Genomic DNA, 13,368 nt, shown 5'->3' on the forward strand with positions numbered 1-13,368 from the left:
TAACTATAATGCAGAACAAAAAAAAATGTTATTTTATTAGATATTAATCCTTCCCTATGGTACTCAAAACTTTCTGAATGCACAGAGACTGTGAAAGGACCTGAGGAATTGGTGGTGCAATCTTTTGTTTCCAGGAGTCCTGTCAAAGTCTTAACAACTAGAAGTCATTAACAACCAAGCAGTTTTTGGTTTTTCTTTGCAACTACCTAGTGGCCTCTATTTGCAGGCATCCCTAGCACAAACACACTACTTCAGCAGGTGCACAATGAAAAGAAAAGCTGTGGTACAGGAACAGAACTGTCTTCACACTTCCTAACTGCAACCCTCTCCGGCCAGGAGAAAGGCACTGAGCCAATGTGAGAAGTGCAATTTGTAGATAAGCAGTCAGCTTGGGATCATACTCCTCACAACAGGTAAAATGAGGGGAAATCTCTCATGGCCACTGACCATGAAAGAGAAGGATTTTACAACACTGCAACAGCTCGGAGCCAAACTGATGCAAGCAAAGTGACAGCAGCAGTGAGTGACAACTCTGCTGTGCCATGCTCAGCCTCTTCTTATTAGACAGCCAGCTGACCACTTTGAATAAAAATACACTTGTGTGTCATAGGAAGTCACACTGAGCCCAGCAGCCTACGCTGCAACGTGCTGAACACAACGTCCAAACGCGCAGCTCTCCCAGCTGAACCGGGAAACTGCAGCAGCAAACAAACCTGACTGAGAACCCAGTGACCTCTGCCTGCTGATCTTCCTGTGGGGACTGCCTGCAGGACACAGCCCAGGTCCCCCCTGGAGAGCCACAGGGGAAGGAATACCTCACAGCCTCAGGTGGTGAAAAACTGCTGGCTCTGCAAAGCTAACGGAAAAAAAGCACTCTGTGCTGAACCTCCCCTTGGGAACAACGGACCAGACTCTTCAGCAGAGTCTTCAGCCTAAGGAAGTGACAGGAGAGTGACAAGATTTTTACTTATTGAAGTAAAAATAAGTCACAGTGCAGAGGCTTTGTTTCTTCTCTACTTGCTTGAAACAAGGGTTAGTGATGGGTGTCTTGGTTTATATACACATGAATATTAAAAGCACAAAGATTTCCAAGGTTAGCCTAAACTCCTTATGATTCACTTTGTGTTCTAACAGTCACATATCCTTTTGTTTAAAAATTACTTAAAAATCATACAGATGTTTGTCCTTTATTTGCTCAGCAATTCTATTATGTGACCCAGTTGGTATCAGAAAGCCATCAGCTTCATGAGATGTAGGGACTTCCTCCTCACAGCAAAAGCAGACAACAAAATAAAGAATCCTAACCGAGAGAGCAATGCCTGAGGTACAGAAAGGGAGTATTTTTTTTCCAGCTTTGTTACTCAATTACTGTGAATTTACAGTAGTCTCTTTCTGATTTCTAAGGCTGCTGGATGCTGTCCCAGGAAACAGGAAAAGCTAATATATTTGGCTCATGGACCAAAAGAAGAACTTTTGTTTCCATATGCACATTATGACAATAAAAGTGCATATGTGTCTTCTACTCAAATAGTCACCGGATCTTTGTTTCATACATGCCTCTTCTTGCTTACAAGATGAACCTCCATTTCTGTGGCAGAAGTCAGGGCATCAGATTCAAAATATTCTCCATCCCACAAGCCATAATTTGTCACCATGTAAATCTTGCAAAGAGAGACAAAGATAAAATGGCTAGAATTATAAAGGAAAGTTAGAATAGTGTGATGGATAAAGCCTAATTTAAAGGAGTAACTTGTGCAGGGTGGAAGAGAAAGGTCAAATGCTTGGAAAAGTACACTGAAATCCACCCAGGTGACTTGCATGGAAAAAATCTACATAATTACATGGGTCTGTAACTGTTATTACATCTGGGCAATAGACAGGAGAGAAGAACCCAGGAAGAGCTCAGACCACACCCTGATTTTCCATTCACAGTCACCTGCCTTGGAGAGACACAGAAATCACATGTCTTTGTGACTGTGTTTTTAGAAAACTAAATGCTTTTCTTAACAACTCATTATGTAAGGCAGTTCCTGCTGCCAGCATCCCACAATGCAAGAAAGAAGGGAATTGATTGCATAGGAGGGTGGAGACAAATGTACTTGCAAAGTTAAATGAGTCAGCTTGGAAAAACTAACTCAACACAACCTAAAGAGAGAAAGTGGCAAAAAGCAACAACACTTTACATAAAGTGTTTTCTCTGAGGGATCAGAACAGGGCCTGCCAGAGGCTGCTGCATGCTGAATGATGCAGAAGGCAACTGTGCTTACCACCTCCCTACCAACATTCCAGACCTTTACCCCTTTCTTGAATCGTTTTCTTGAAGAATCAGGGCAGCCCTGTCTGCTGCCTGGCTGCAATCCCTTATGTAAACCAGGCAGCAAGGCTCCTCAGTGGTAAGGCAAATTATTACTTTTGATGGGGACTGAATGTACTGGCATGACAGACTTCAAAAACAAAAAACCCCAAACCTAAACAAAAATAGTCAGCTAAGCAAACAACACTAGCCCCCCTGTTTGATTTGTTCTGGCAAGAACAGGCCAATTCTTATCACATGCCAGAGAATAATGATAAGTTTTGGCTTGCCTCGGTTTTAAACCTCAGCTGCTAAGAGGAAAGCCAATAAATAGGGAAAGTGTTTACAGTAAGCACAAACTTCTCAGTGTACAAATATATGTATGTTTTCATACCTCAATAACTAGCAGTGAAAATACAGTGTCATTAAGAAGAAGGCACAGCGGGGTACATTAACCAACCCTTTATTTTAGGGATGCTACCACGCTACTAGGCATGTGTTTCCTTTATTTTCAGGACACAGGCCAGATATAAGTATTTTTGTGAACAAAAGGTTGATGTAAACAAACCTTCTCTTTGAAAACATGCACGTGTTAGAAAGCCAGCACAGCATTATCTGTGCTGGCAAATCTCATTGCAGCTGTGATGGCAGTCACAAACAGGAATTTGTGATCTCTGGCACACAAAGATGTGGCTACAAATACAGAAGGCTGGCTTACTGAACAACTGCTGTGGCTGCTCTAAGCTGTGGCTCTGAGGAGCTGCACAGTGCTCTTCATAAAGTCTGTCTGCCATACATGGCACCCACTCCCCAGCACCCAACCATTACTAGGCAAGGATGGGTACTCTGCTCGCTCCTTTTATTTCCATGTACAGAGCCTAACGGCACTACTAACAGCAGGATGCTCTCCCACTGAGGGATCCCTCTTCAAAACAGTCCCAGGAGCGCAAAGCAATGCAGCTCTAGCAAGTGCTAGAACACACATACAAGAGAAAAGCATATTTCAACGCCCTTTCCTGGACAAAAGATCCAGCACAGCATCAACCAAAGTCTGCAGACAGCTTGCACCTCTGAGCCAGTATCAGGAAAGACATTTATGCTCACTATCCTCCATCCCTTGCTTCACATTTTGACTACAGGAAGCATTTTCCCACCTTCCTGAAGGCTCTCTCTTTTCTTTGCTTGTATACAACGTTTAGCACAGAAGGCGAGAGAATAGCTTGCAAGAGGCCTTCCTACCTTTGTATCCATGTAAGCCTTAATATAGCTAACCCTGAAGTAAAAGCCATTTGAATCTATTATTTGAAGCAGTTATTTGAAGTTTTAGTACCGCTAAACATATTCAAAATCATGCCATTTCCTACTGCACTTATGTGTGAACCGGAGCTTTGACTAGACTTTTTCCTTCTAGATAGAGAAAGAAAGAGCGACCCAAACAGGGACTCTCAGCTTCACAGAGCTCCAGGACCACTCCAGACCCTTCTCACTGAAGGTCTGGTAAGGCCCCAGGGTGGCCCATTCCCTTCAGCCCACTCTCCATTCCAAAAGTTGTTGCCTTCCCCTGCTCCTGAGTCTGCAGTGTATGTCTTGTGGCTCCCACCCAGGTAAAGACAAAGGACGTGTGTGGTTCCCAGGCTCTGGAGGTTTGGCCCTGAAGTTCTGCACAGGAACTCTTCCAAAAATGAGATGAGACTCATAGAAGTAAACAACAGGTTGCATACTGCCTAAAGACTTAAATAATTTTTTCAGAGGACCAGTCTCTCCTGCCCCTTTCCTACGTTCTTCCTTTCTCTCTTTCCTTCTCCACTGTTTTTGAATTTACCCAAGAGCTGCATACAGGTATGCTTTTCTGCTGCTGCATGATTAGCAGTTTGCCCTTGGCATACAGCTATAATAATGAGACAATTTTCAAAACAACACATACATGTTGTGCTAGTGGGGACTGCAGGTATCTATTTTGTTCAGAAGAAAAGAAATAACTTATAACATTTTCTTAAGATAACTGTTCTGAACAGAAGGTGATAGAGATTTTATGCTCTGCAAAGTTTTGACTGCAGCTGATGTATTGCATATTTCAGATGACAGCAGCATCTTCAAAACATTCCTGCAATGAGGAATATCATACCTGTAAGGAGGCATAACATGGCTTTCAGTATTTTTAAAAAATGTTAAGTCATTATAGAAGATATAGTCACAACTGTAGTTGTTACTTAATATGTGGATCTTCATTTTAAGGACAACTGTATGAAGACACATATTAAGAGACATTTTAAGTAGTATTAAAAATCACTAATCAACCAGAAGTCTCTTAGTTTCTCCCATGAAACTGATGGAACATTTATTGAAGACTGCAATCCTTGCTGGAGGGAGCCTTAGGGGTGTCATGTGCGTGGTTACTTCTTCACTGTTACACTTGTAAAGCTGCTAAAAGTAGAATTCTGCATCTACTGCTCTATGTTCTTCATCCTCTTCTAATCCACCCATATCATGGTATCTGAGCACGCAAAGGGAACAAACCACAGGTGTTTTCATGAAACAGCAAATGATTATGACTGCCAAAAACAACCTTTATTCTTTTCTAACAAAGATCATATCAGAGTTGAGCAGATACAGTAGTTTCACTAAAACTTATCTAGTAATTACACATAATTAGTGATAACATTTATTTTAGAACTGTTGGTACTGTGTGACACCAAACCCCCCAACAAGAATAGCAGTGTGTTTGCAAAGCACTTTGTAATCTAGGTCAGATGCCAGAGTCCTCCTGCTGAAAAAGGTGAAAGCTCCTAATAATAGCCTTGCACTGAAGTAACACCAGGTAATACTTCATTGTAGGCTCCAATTGTATGGCAGTGGCACAAGGCTGCCAAAGGCACGTTTAAAACCACTCCTGATATATCAGAACACTACACTGATGCCAGGGAATCAAGGTTTGTGCCCGTTGCACAGACAGGTGTCCGCCAAGCATGCTAGCTCTGCTAGATACCTCTTTCTGCTCTTCCCCTGCTCCTTCTCTCCATCCCATCCTGCCCAACAACTTGCCAGCCTGAAGATGGGAAGAAAAGAGCAAACACTACCTACTCCTCTTTCAGCACCAGCACTAGATCACTGACAAAAAAGTACCAGAAGCAAATGGCAGCATAGATATTCAATGCAATTAGGTAAATATGTACAGAAGTGTGAGGGGACAGGAAACTAGGGGATTCTTCAACAAAATGGGATTACAAGAGAATTAATTTCTAGAGTTAATTAATTTCCCATATAAAATCAGAGATGCAGACATCTTTTAATCCAAGGCCCAAGCATGACGATCAGGCTTCTGCGAGTTACAAACACATTTCATTTGGTGCTTAATGTCCTGTGCCAGCACTGGTCCAACTGTCCCACGTTTCAGCAATACTCTTCTAAAAATTACACATTGACAGGAAAGCAGGATTCCCTACAGCAAATAATTACTTTGTTTGGGAACTATTCTCCTGAAAGAAAGGCAGCTTGTTGGGGCACCTCATGAAGTACATCAGTCACACACACCTTCCCAGCCATGAGATCTGCCAGTTCTTTATTTCAACCCTTGGGAACTTCATTTCCCTTTCCACCTGGGAGCACATAGCAGAGTACAGGCACACTCTCTGCCAGCCTCCAGCAAGTCAACACCAGAGGCTGGAACTTCTGCCACAGCCCCACCTGCCTGGCCCTGTCTAGCTGCTAGAACTGTATTGCCTTCTCCAATTTGCCAACTGACCTGCTCTGATCATTAATTTCTAACTAATCTCAGTCAAAAGCAGCTGGATTAATGAAGCCATGTGAATAAACTTGATGTGTTCTGGCTGCAGGAGTTTTTGGGGAAGCTTGGGGAGAGTGAAACACACAGCTAACATAGCTAAGAGTTAAAGAGCATGTGTGCCTGCCAAGGGCTAGAAACCAAATTCAACATCTATGCCTCACCACCATTACTATGAACCAAAATCTAGTGTTAGTGCATAATTTGCTAACTTGTCTCATAAACTGTCTGCTCTGGTGCTGAGAATAGCACACATCTCCTGCTTACACAGTGAAGTCACTCAGTTACGTGTCTGGCAGCACTGCCTCTGCTTTGTGTTCCTGGTTGGTGTGCTGGGACACTGCAGTGTTCTGTTCCATGACATGTGAATAGCACTATTTCCCACAGCAGCCCAATTCCCTATTCCAGTAGCACACTGCAATTTCCCACAGTAACCTGAATCCCTCATGTGCTGCACTAGACACAAGAGGAGAGAGAATGGCAGACTCAATTCAGTATCCTGGTTCAGCCTAATGTGCAGGGAAGGACTTTACAAGAAAGCAAAATGCCCGCTACCTGTTCACCTAAGAGACAATCTGCCAGCAATCAAAATTCAAAATACTCTTTTAGAGAGATACTTTTACAGATGCTTTACACCGATAGACTCTCATAGATAAATTCACAAAGATACTCGTGTAGATACTCTACACATACTCTTCTATTCTTGTCTGAATGAAATAGTACTACCAGTAGCACAATTTTTGCCAGAAAGAGAAAAACCTATAAAAGCCCCTTCCATTTTGGATTTAATAGTAAGAATAAAGTCAGCCATCTGTTAAGACTTAAACTGGGCAGATCAAATACACCTGATTATTCAAGAGACACATTTTGGTTGCATCCTGCGCTTCGTGTAATTTCTATTGCCTGACTGTAGATCAGAACTGTCCACCTGTATTCCTTCACCAAGCAGGCTACCTTCATATGCTTGAAATTTTATGTTGGATAGGCAAACCAAAGCACACAGCACACAACCAGAAAAGGCACATTAATTTATCTTACACCCCAGTATTCTGTTTAAGTGTTCAAAATACCCAGAGCCAGAGACTCAGGTACAAAATGAACAAAGAGAAAAACACAGAGAAGAAAAAAAAAAAACAAACCAAAAAAAAACCAAAACCAAAAACCACTAACCTGGAGAAAAACACATCATTGTTAACAAAGGAGACTTCATCTGCTAAGTCCATCTCCTTCCCACTGTCTGTTACTGGGAGGCTGACTTGAGGTATTCCATCTGACTGGCCTGGTTGTGGCAGTAGGCACATGTGGCTGGATCGTTCTGTTTGGGGTTTGGTCATCTACAGAAGCAAGCAGAGAGAAAATCGAAATGTGAAAAGAAAGGCCAGAACAGCCCTTTCACATAATCTGTAACTGAAAGACATTCTGTACCGGTGTACAAACAGCAAAGGTGACAAGGTGCAAAATAGTATTACAAAATACATATAAATCAAACACTCAGCTTGATAAAGACTATTTAAAGAAAAATAAAGGTGTGTCTATTGAAAGAACAGGGGCAAGAATAAAAAAAAGAAAAGAAAGGTAAGCAAAATAAATACTTATTTTCTGTATCACAGCAGAAGACAGACTAAAAAAGTTTGCATTGAATTTGCTTCTTGACACTACTGGAGAAACAGATACTAACAGCAATTATTATAGCTTTTCTCAACTCCCTTCCCACCTTTCAATGACAATTGATATCAACATGTGCCCTAATAATGCTTAGGAGAGAAGAGCAAGTTTGCCCCTCATTTTAACAGCAAAGATTGAACCTAACCTTTGTGATTATGTTCAGTTTGCTCTTGAGTTCACTTCTGGTTTTAGCCTTTGCAAGATCCAATGGCTGGGAGTTTTGCAACATTGTTACACATTGATTAAAATTGATTAAACATACTTCTATTTTAGGTATGGTGACATAATCTTTCCCTTGGTTTTGAATTATGAGAATTTGCCAGTAACTGTTCCCTAACCACCTTCCCCATACCAATCCTGACTTTACTCCAGTAGAGGTCTCTAATCAGACAGAAAAATATTAGTTTGTTTAGTCTCTCATTTTACAGAAGTCATACTCATGTGTTTGACCATTTTTGTTGCTTTTCTCTACACCTTTTCACCTACTATGAAGTCCTTTCTAAAATGTCATCAGAACTGCATGTGGCATTATATATGAAGGCAGATTTAGTGGTGGCTTCTCATGAAAATCTAACTTCTGATTTGCTTTCATGATTGCTTAATTTGGAGCTCATCAGTATACACATTTATATAATCTGTGGAGTTCTGTGGACATAGTTAACACATAGTAATGGAAACTCAACTAATCAGTTTTTTACCCAATACAGAGTAAATTAGAAGCCTTCTGAAAGTCCTTGTAGCTTTTAGTTTTTCCTGCCTTGAATACTTTTCTATTAGCATTGAGTAATTTCTAGGTTATTATGGAAGCAGTCAAATAGCACAGTTTACAACAAAGATCATTAAAGGACTTCTCAGAAAACCTTTCTCCACCACTAAACCAATCATCTTTTTATTGCTTTCCAGTTATTAATCCATAAAAAGTTTTTCCTTCTGATCACAAGGAAGTATGATCTTTGTCAACAGTTTCTAAAGAAGCAATCTCATTAAAACATTTTGAAAATTCAAGTGCATTATACTGACTATACCTATGTACATGCTCACAGGCTCTTCTGTACCAATTTTTTCTCTAAAGAAATAATGCTGCTGCCTCCTAATGACTTTAATTATCCATTTGTTTCTCAGTTCTGCTGCCTGCTGTAGTTGTCACAAATCTTCTGGACAGTAAATCAGAATTTCTGAACTTGTTTTCATACCTGGCTTACCCTAAGATTTTTTTGTAAAATTAATTTTACTTCTGTTTCTAGTTCTTTGTTCCACTCACAGTTGCTTTCAAATGCTTTGTGCATGCTGAAAAGTTTCATGGGACAAAAGGTTGTTTCTTACTGAGCTTGTAGACAATAAGATGAAAAGTAAAATACGTATCAGTGCAAAGAGAAATCAGAGAGATATATTAAGAGAGCTTCCCAGTTTCAGCCTCTGGACTGCTTGCTCTGAGTAAGATTCTGACTCTGCTGATGTCAATGGGCATTTTGCCTGAAGTCAGGATCTCACCTTTGGACCACTGCTGGCTCTGTTAGCCCATCAACTGCAGCAGCCTCTGGCTGTTGCCACCATGGAAACTGGGCACACAGCACAGTTTCCTCTCTGCCTCTCAGCTGCTACAAAACAGCAGCAGAGCAGTGATTTCATGTCTGCGGGGAGAGAGGAGGGCAGACAGGGACCTACACAATGGCAGTGCTACACAACAGGAGAATCACAACAGGAGGCAGCAGGGCCTGGGGTCTGGAGGCACTGAAGAAGAGACCAGAACCCATGGGCACTGCCTCTCAGCTGCTACAAAACAGCAGCAGAGCAGTGATTTCATGTCTGCGGGGAGGAGGGCAGACAGGGACCTACACAATGGCAGTGCTACACAACAGGAGAATCACAACAGGAGGCAGCAGGGCCTGGGGTCTGGAGGCACTGAAGAAGAGACCAGAACCCAAGTGGCTACAACCTCCTTTCAAGTATGTGTAGAGAACAATATCACCCCTCAACTTCTTTTTCTTCAGGCTAAACAGGCCCAGCTCAAGAACATATGACATGCTGCATATGAGATGCCTGATGTGGTGTGGTGTGGCGTCTGTCAAGGCAGAATTTTGTCCCTGGCAAAATCTAACCACTAAACAAACACACTACTGTAAATCTTTGTAAATACTACAAGGCTTCACTTTGGAAGATAACACCAATAAATCCAAGGACAAGCCTAGAGAGTAGGCTTTGGCTGAAATAAAAACAATTTGATTTTTGTTTCCTGAAAGTTTTTTCTCTGGTGAAGCTTAACCTCAAGTTGCATTAGATGAAGATCAGACTCAGCCTGAAGCAGGTAACTGATGGGCTGTTACAACATAGCTACAGTCTGTGGCCACTGAAAGCATGGACTCTGCTGAAGTCTGCTACTGTGTAACTTCAAGTACACCTTCATTCTCAGCTAAATACAAGCAAAATAGCATCAGATGCTACTGACAATCAAAGGGACAAGAAAGGCTAATAAAAACAAAAGCACAGAACCAAAGAACAGAAAACTACAAGGAAATATTACACCGCACATCCTGCATTTGGCTGTCGGGTTTTGTTGTCTCAAAGTTCAGAGGAACTGTGTTGGAAGTTGCAATAGAAACTAGTCAGTTTTATGACCAGTATAAACATGCATCATGATGGGTGTTGAAGAAAGTGCAAGAAAACCTTTCACCTGGAGGCACAAGCTGACCAGCCAAGTGACATCATCCCACACAATACCAACAACAAGATTCCTCATAACAGACTGGCTGCATCATAGGGATGTTTCATCTCCCTGTGAGGTGTCAGAAGCTCCTGGGTTCAAAGATCAAAGATAAATCTGACATATTCTAAAGATCTGATGTGGTATGGTGAGTAATCTTTCCCGGTTCTTGAAGAACAGGAGCTGCTCCAGATGCGTCTGCAGAGCTCTGTACATATGAATCAACAGGGTTTGAAGACAAATCCTTAGCAAAGGTCATCCTGCTTTTCTGAGTACCTCATTCATGTTCTCAAGTAGGAAAACAAAAAACTTCCAGTATCTCAAGCTATGCATGAACATGTCCAAATAATTGGACAATTCATACCCATTTGAGTTAAGTAATTATGAAGTCTAAATGCAGATCTTTTGGAAGAAACTAGCTGTGAGTTTATACTTAAATGTCATCACTGAAAGGATAATAAAGATATTATTAGGATAAGGTAATCCTCAAAAAATCCACCAGGTATTTAAAACATACACAGCACATTCTTTTCTTTAAAGGTGTATGAACATAGTACTCCTCCAGACAAGAGAAACCTCCCTCAAAAATTTGCTTAATACACAAATGGAATTCTTACAGTTCTGTACCAAAGCATAGAGGTCCATATGACTTTTTGAAAGGCTTCATATTTTGTCACCCTAGTGCTTTTTCAACTTAGAAGTTGTCTATATCAATACAAATATCCCATGGAATAGAAAAAGGTACATTTCTGTGGAAAAAACACAGGGATGGCTGAGCAATGCATGGAAATTTGGAATGCTCTAGTCTCAATTTGGCCAGCTATCAGCGCAAAGCTTTAATGTCAATCTATCCACTCATCAGCATTACCTCTGCTTCATGAAGGACTGAGAAAGGGAGAACATTAGCCAGCTGTAATTCACGCCTGACAGCTAATCAACCTGACTCAACCAGTTCTGCCCAGTCAAATGACCAGGGAATGAGCCACCTGCCAAAGTCACCCACACTTGGTATTTGCCCACTGAAATCTCTTGAACAAATATATTCCACTCACTCCATTCATACACAGAGCTCTCTGCCAAAGTTAATGGTAATGACAATACAATTACATCAGGCCTTGTTTGGAGACACAAATTTTGCCAGAGGGTTTAGGTGATCCTGAATTGTCCCAGAGAATCTGGTGGAAATTCCTGCTGAGACAGCAAAACCCTTCAAGTCATTCAGCGATCAGACCACATATTTATGGTGTACTTGTGTTGTTTTCCAAGATTTCATACTGCATCCAGTTCCCACACAACACCAGCTCCACAACCATTTTATTGCAGTGAAGGACTTCTGGGATGAATCCGGACAGGATCATTCTTCTGCGAGTACCAGATATATTTCAGGCCCAAACAGCTTTCAAAGGCAGGGATAAAGCTGCAGTGAGATTTTTCAGTTACATTCATCTCATACTTTTTACATTATTCTCTCACTTTTTATTCCTATGCTCCTATTGAGGGTGTGATTAGATTACTGGCCATAGCACAAATTTCTGTGTGTGAGCAAGTGCCAAAGTCATGGATTGAATGCTATGTGGACTACACCAGTAGGGACAAAGAAGTCAGAGAGGCTGTGGAACAACATAATCCAAACCAATATGAATTATTCTGCCATTTTTTACCATAACAGTAGAGCTGAAGGCAAGGGAAGAACTGCAGATGTTATCTGCTGGACCTTGCAAGTCCTTTGACACAGGCCCCACCACATCCTTCTCTCCAAATTGCAGAGACATAGATTTGATGGATGCACTTCTCGGTGGATGCGGATATGATTGGCTGGATGGCTGCATCCAGAGATTATCCAGAGCAATGGTCAAGGGCTTAATGTCCCAGTCAAGACTGGTGACAACTGGTGTCCCTCAGTACAGCTGTCTTTATTAGGGCTGCTGTCTTACAATGGGCTTGTGCCCAAATGCTTCCCCAAAACAGAGATTCTATTCAGAAAATAATGAAACGTAAAAATGTCACTAAAATCCACCTTGATTCATCACTTCATCTACCACCTACGATATTGATTTTAAAACCATGTAGGAATATTACAGTTGTGAAGTTCTTCTCAAATTAAAGAAGCCTCATCATCTCAAACTACTGACATTGGGAGACAAAGATCAATAGCTCTGTAATTATTCCAGGTTTAGCAGAGTCAACACATACTTGAAAAATAATTCGGTTACCAACTCTCTTCCATACTCAAAACCAAGCCTGAAATCCTTCCTTGATTAGCTGGAAACCACATAATGAAACCACAAAGTCACGATAAATTTGGTCATCTTTACAATACATGCAGCTGCTACTGCCAAATTTGGATTTCTCTTACTCGTATTTTTAGGCATTGAATGACTAAAACATCTACTCTGCACTCTGCTCTTCTCAGATACCAAAGTTATAAATTTGATGCAACCCTAAAGTGTTTGAAGCTTTAAAGTTCAATGAAATTCTGATGTTTTATGCAAATTCAGATGTCTTAATGACACCAAGACTCTTTGGAATCAAAGAGATGAATATCATCTTCCTTTAAACCACATCCCAGTCCTTCTTGTCCAACTTAATTTTCTTTTATGATGAGGTAACCCATCTAGTTGATCAAGGGAATCCTTTGGATTTCAGTAAAGCTTTCAATGCTATCTCTCACAGTATCCTGGACAACATGTCCAGCACACAGCTGGATAAACACATCATGGGATGAGTGAGCAACTGGCTCATGGGTTGGGCACAAACAGTTACAGTGACTGGGGTGACATCAGACTGGTGACCTGTCACTAGTGCGGCTCCACAGGGACCAAGCTTAGGCTCTGTGCTCTTCAACATCTTCATGAATGACTTGGACACAGGACTTTAAGGGATACTAACTAAGTTTACAGAGGACCCTAAATTGGGAGGAGCTATTGA

The 13,368-nt window shown here is 41.3% G+C and overlaps 1 protein-coding gene across 6 annotated transcripts in view; it reads right to left on the reverse strand.

The window, feature by feature from the left end:
* Nucleotides 1-13,368, reverse strand: part of FAM13A (family with sequence similarity 13 member A) — a 117,865-nt gene that overhangs the window by 65,318 nt on the left and 39,179 nt on the right. For all 6 annotated transcript variants that reach the window (XM_039710446.1, XM_039710441.1, XM_039710445.1 and 3 more), the window contains exon 6: nucleotides 7,245-7,408. In XM_039710446.1, the coding sequence (XP_039566380.1) occupies nucleotides 7,245-7,408 (164 nt within the window). The remainder of the gene's footprint in view (nucleotides 1-7,244; nucleotides 7,409-13,368) is intronic.

The sequence above is a fragment of the Passer montanus genome, unplaced genomic scaffold (assembly GCF_014805655.1).
Source record: "Passer montanus isolate IOZ18808 unplaced genomic scaffold, ASM1480565v1 scaffold23, whole genome shotgun sequence".
Taxonomy (NCBI): Eukaryota; Metazoa; Chordata; class Aves; order Passeriformes; family Passeridae; genus Passer; species Passer montanus.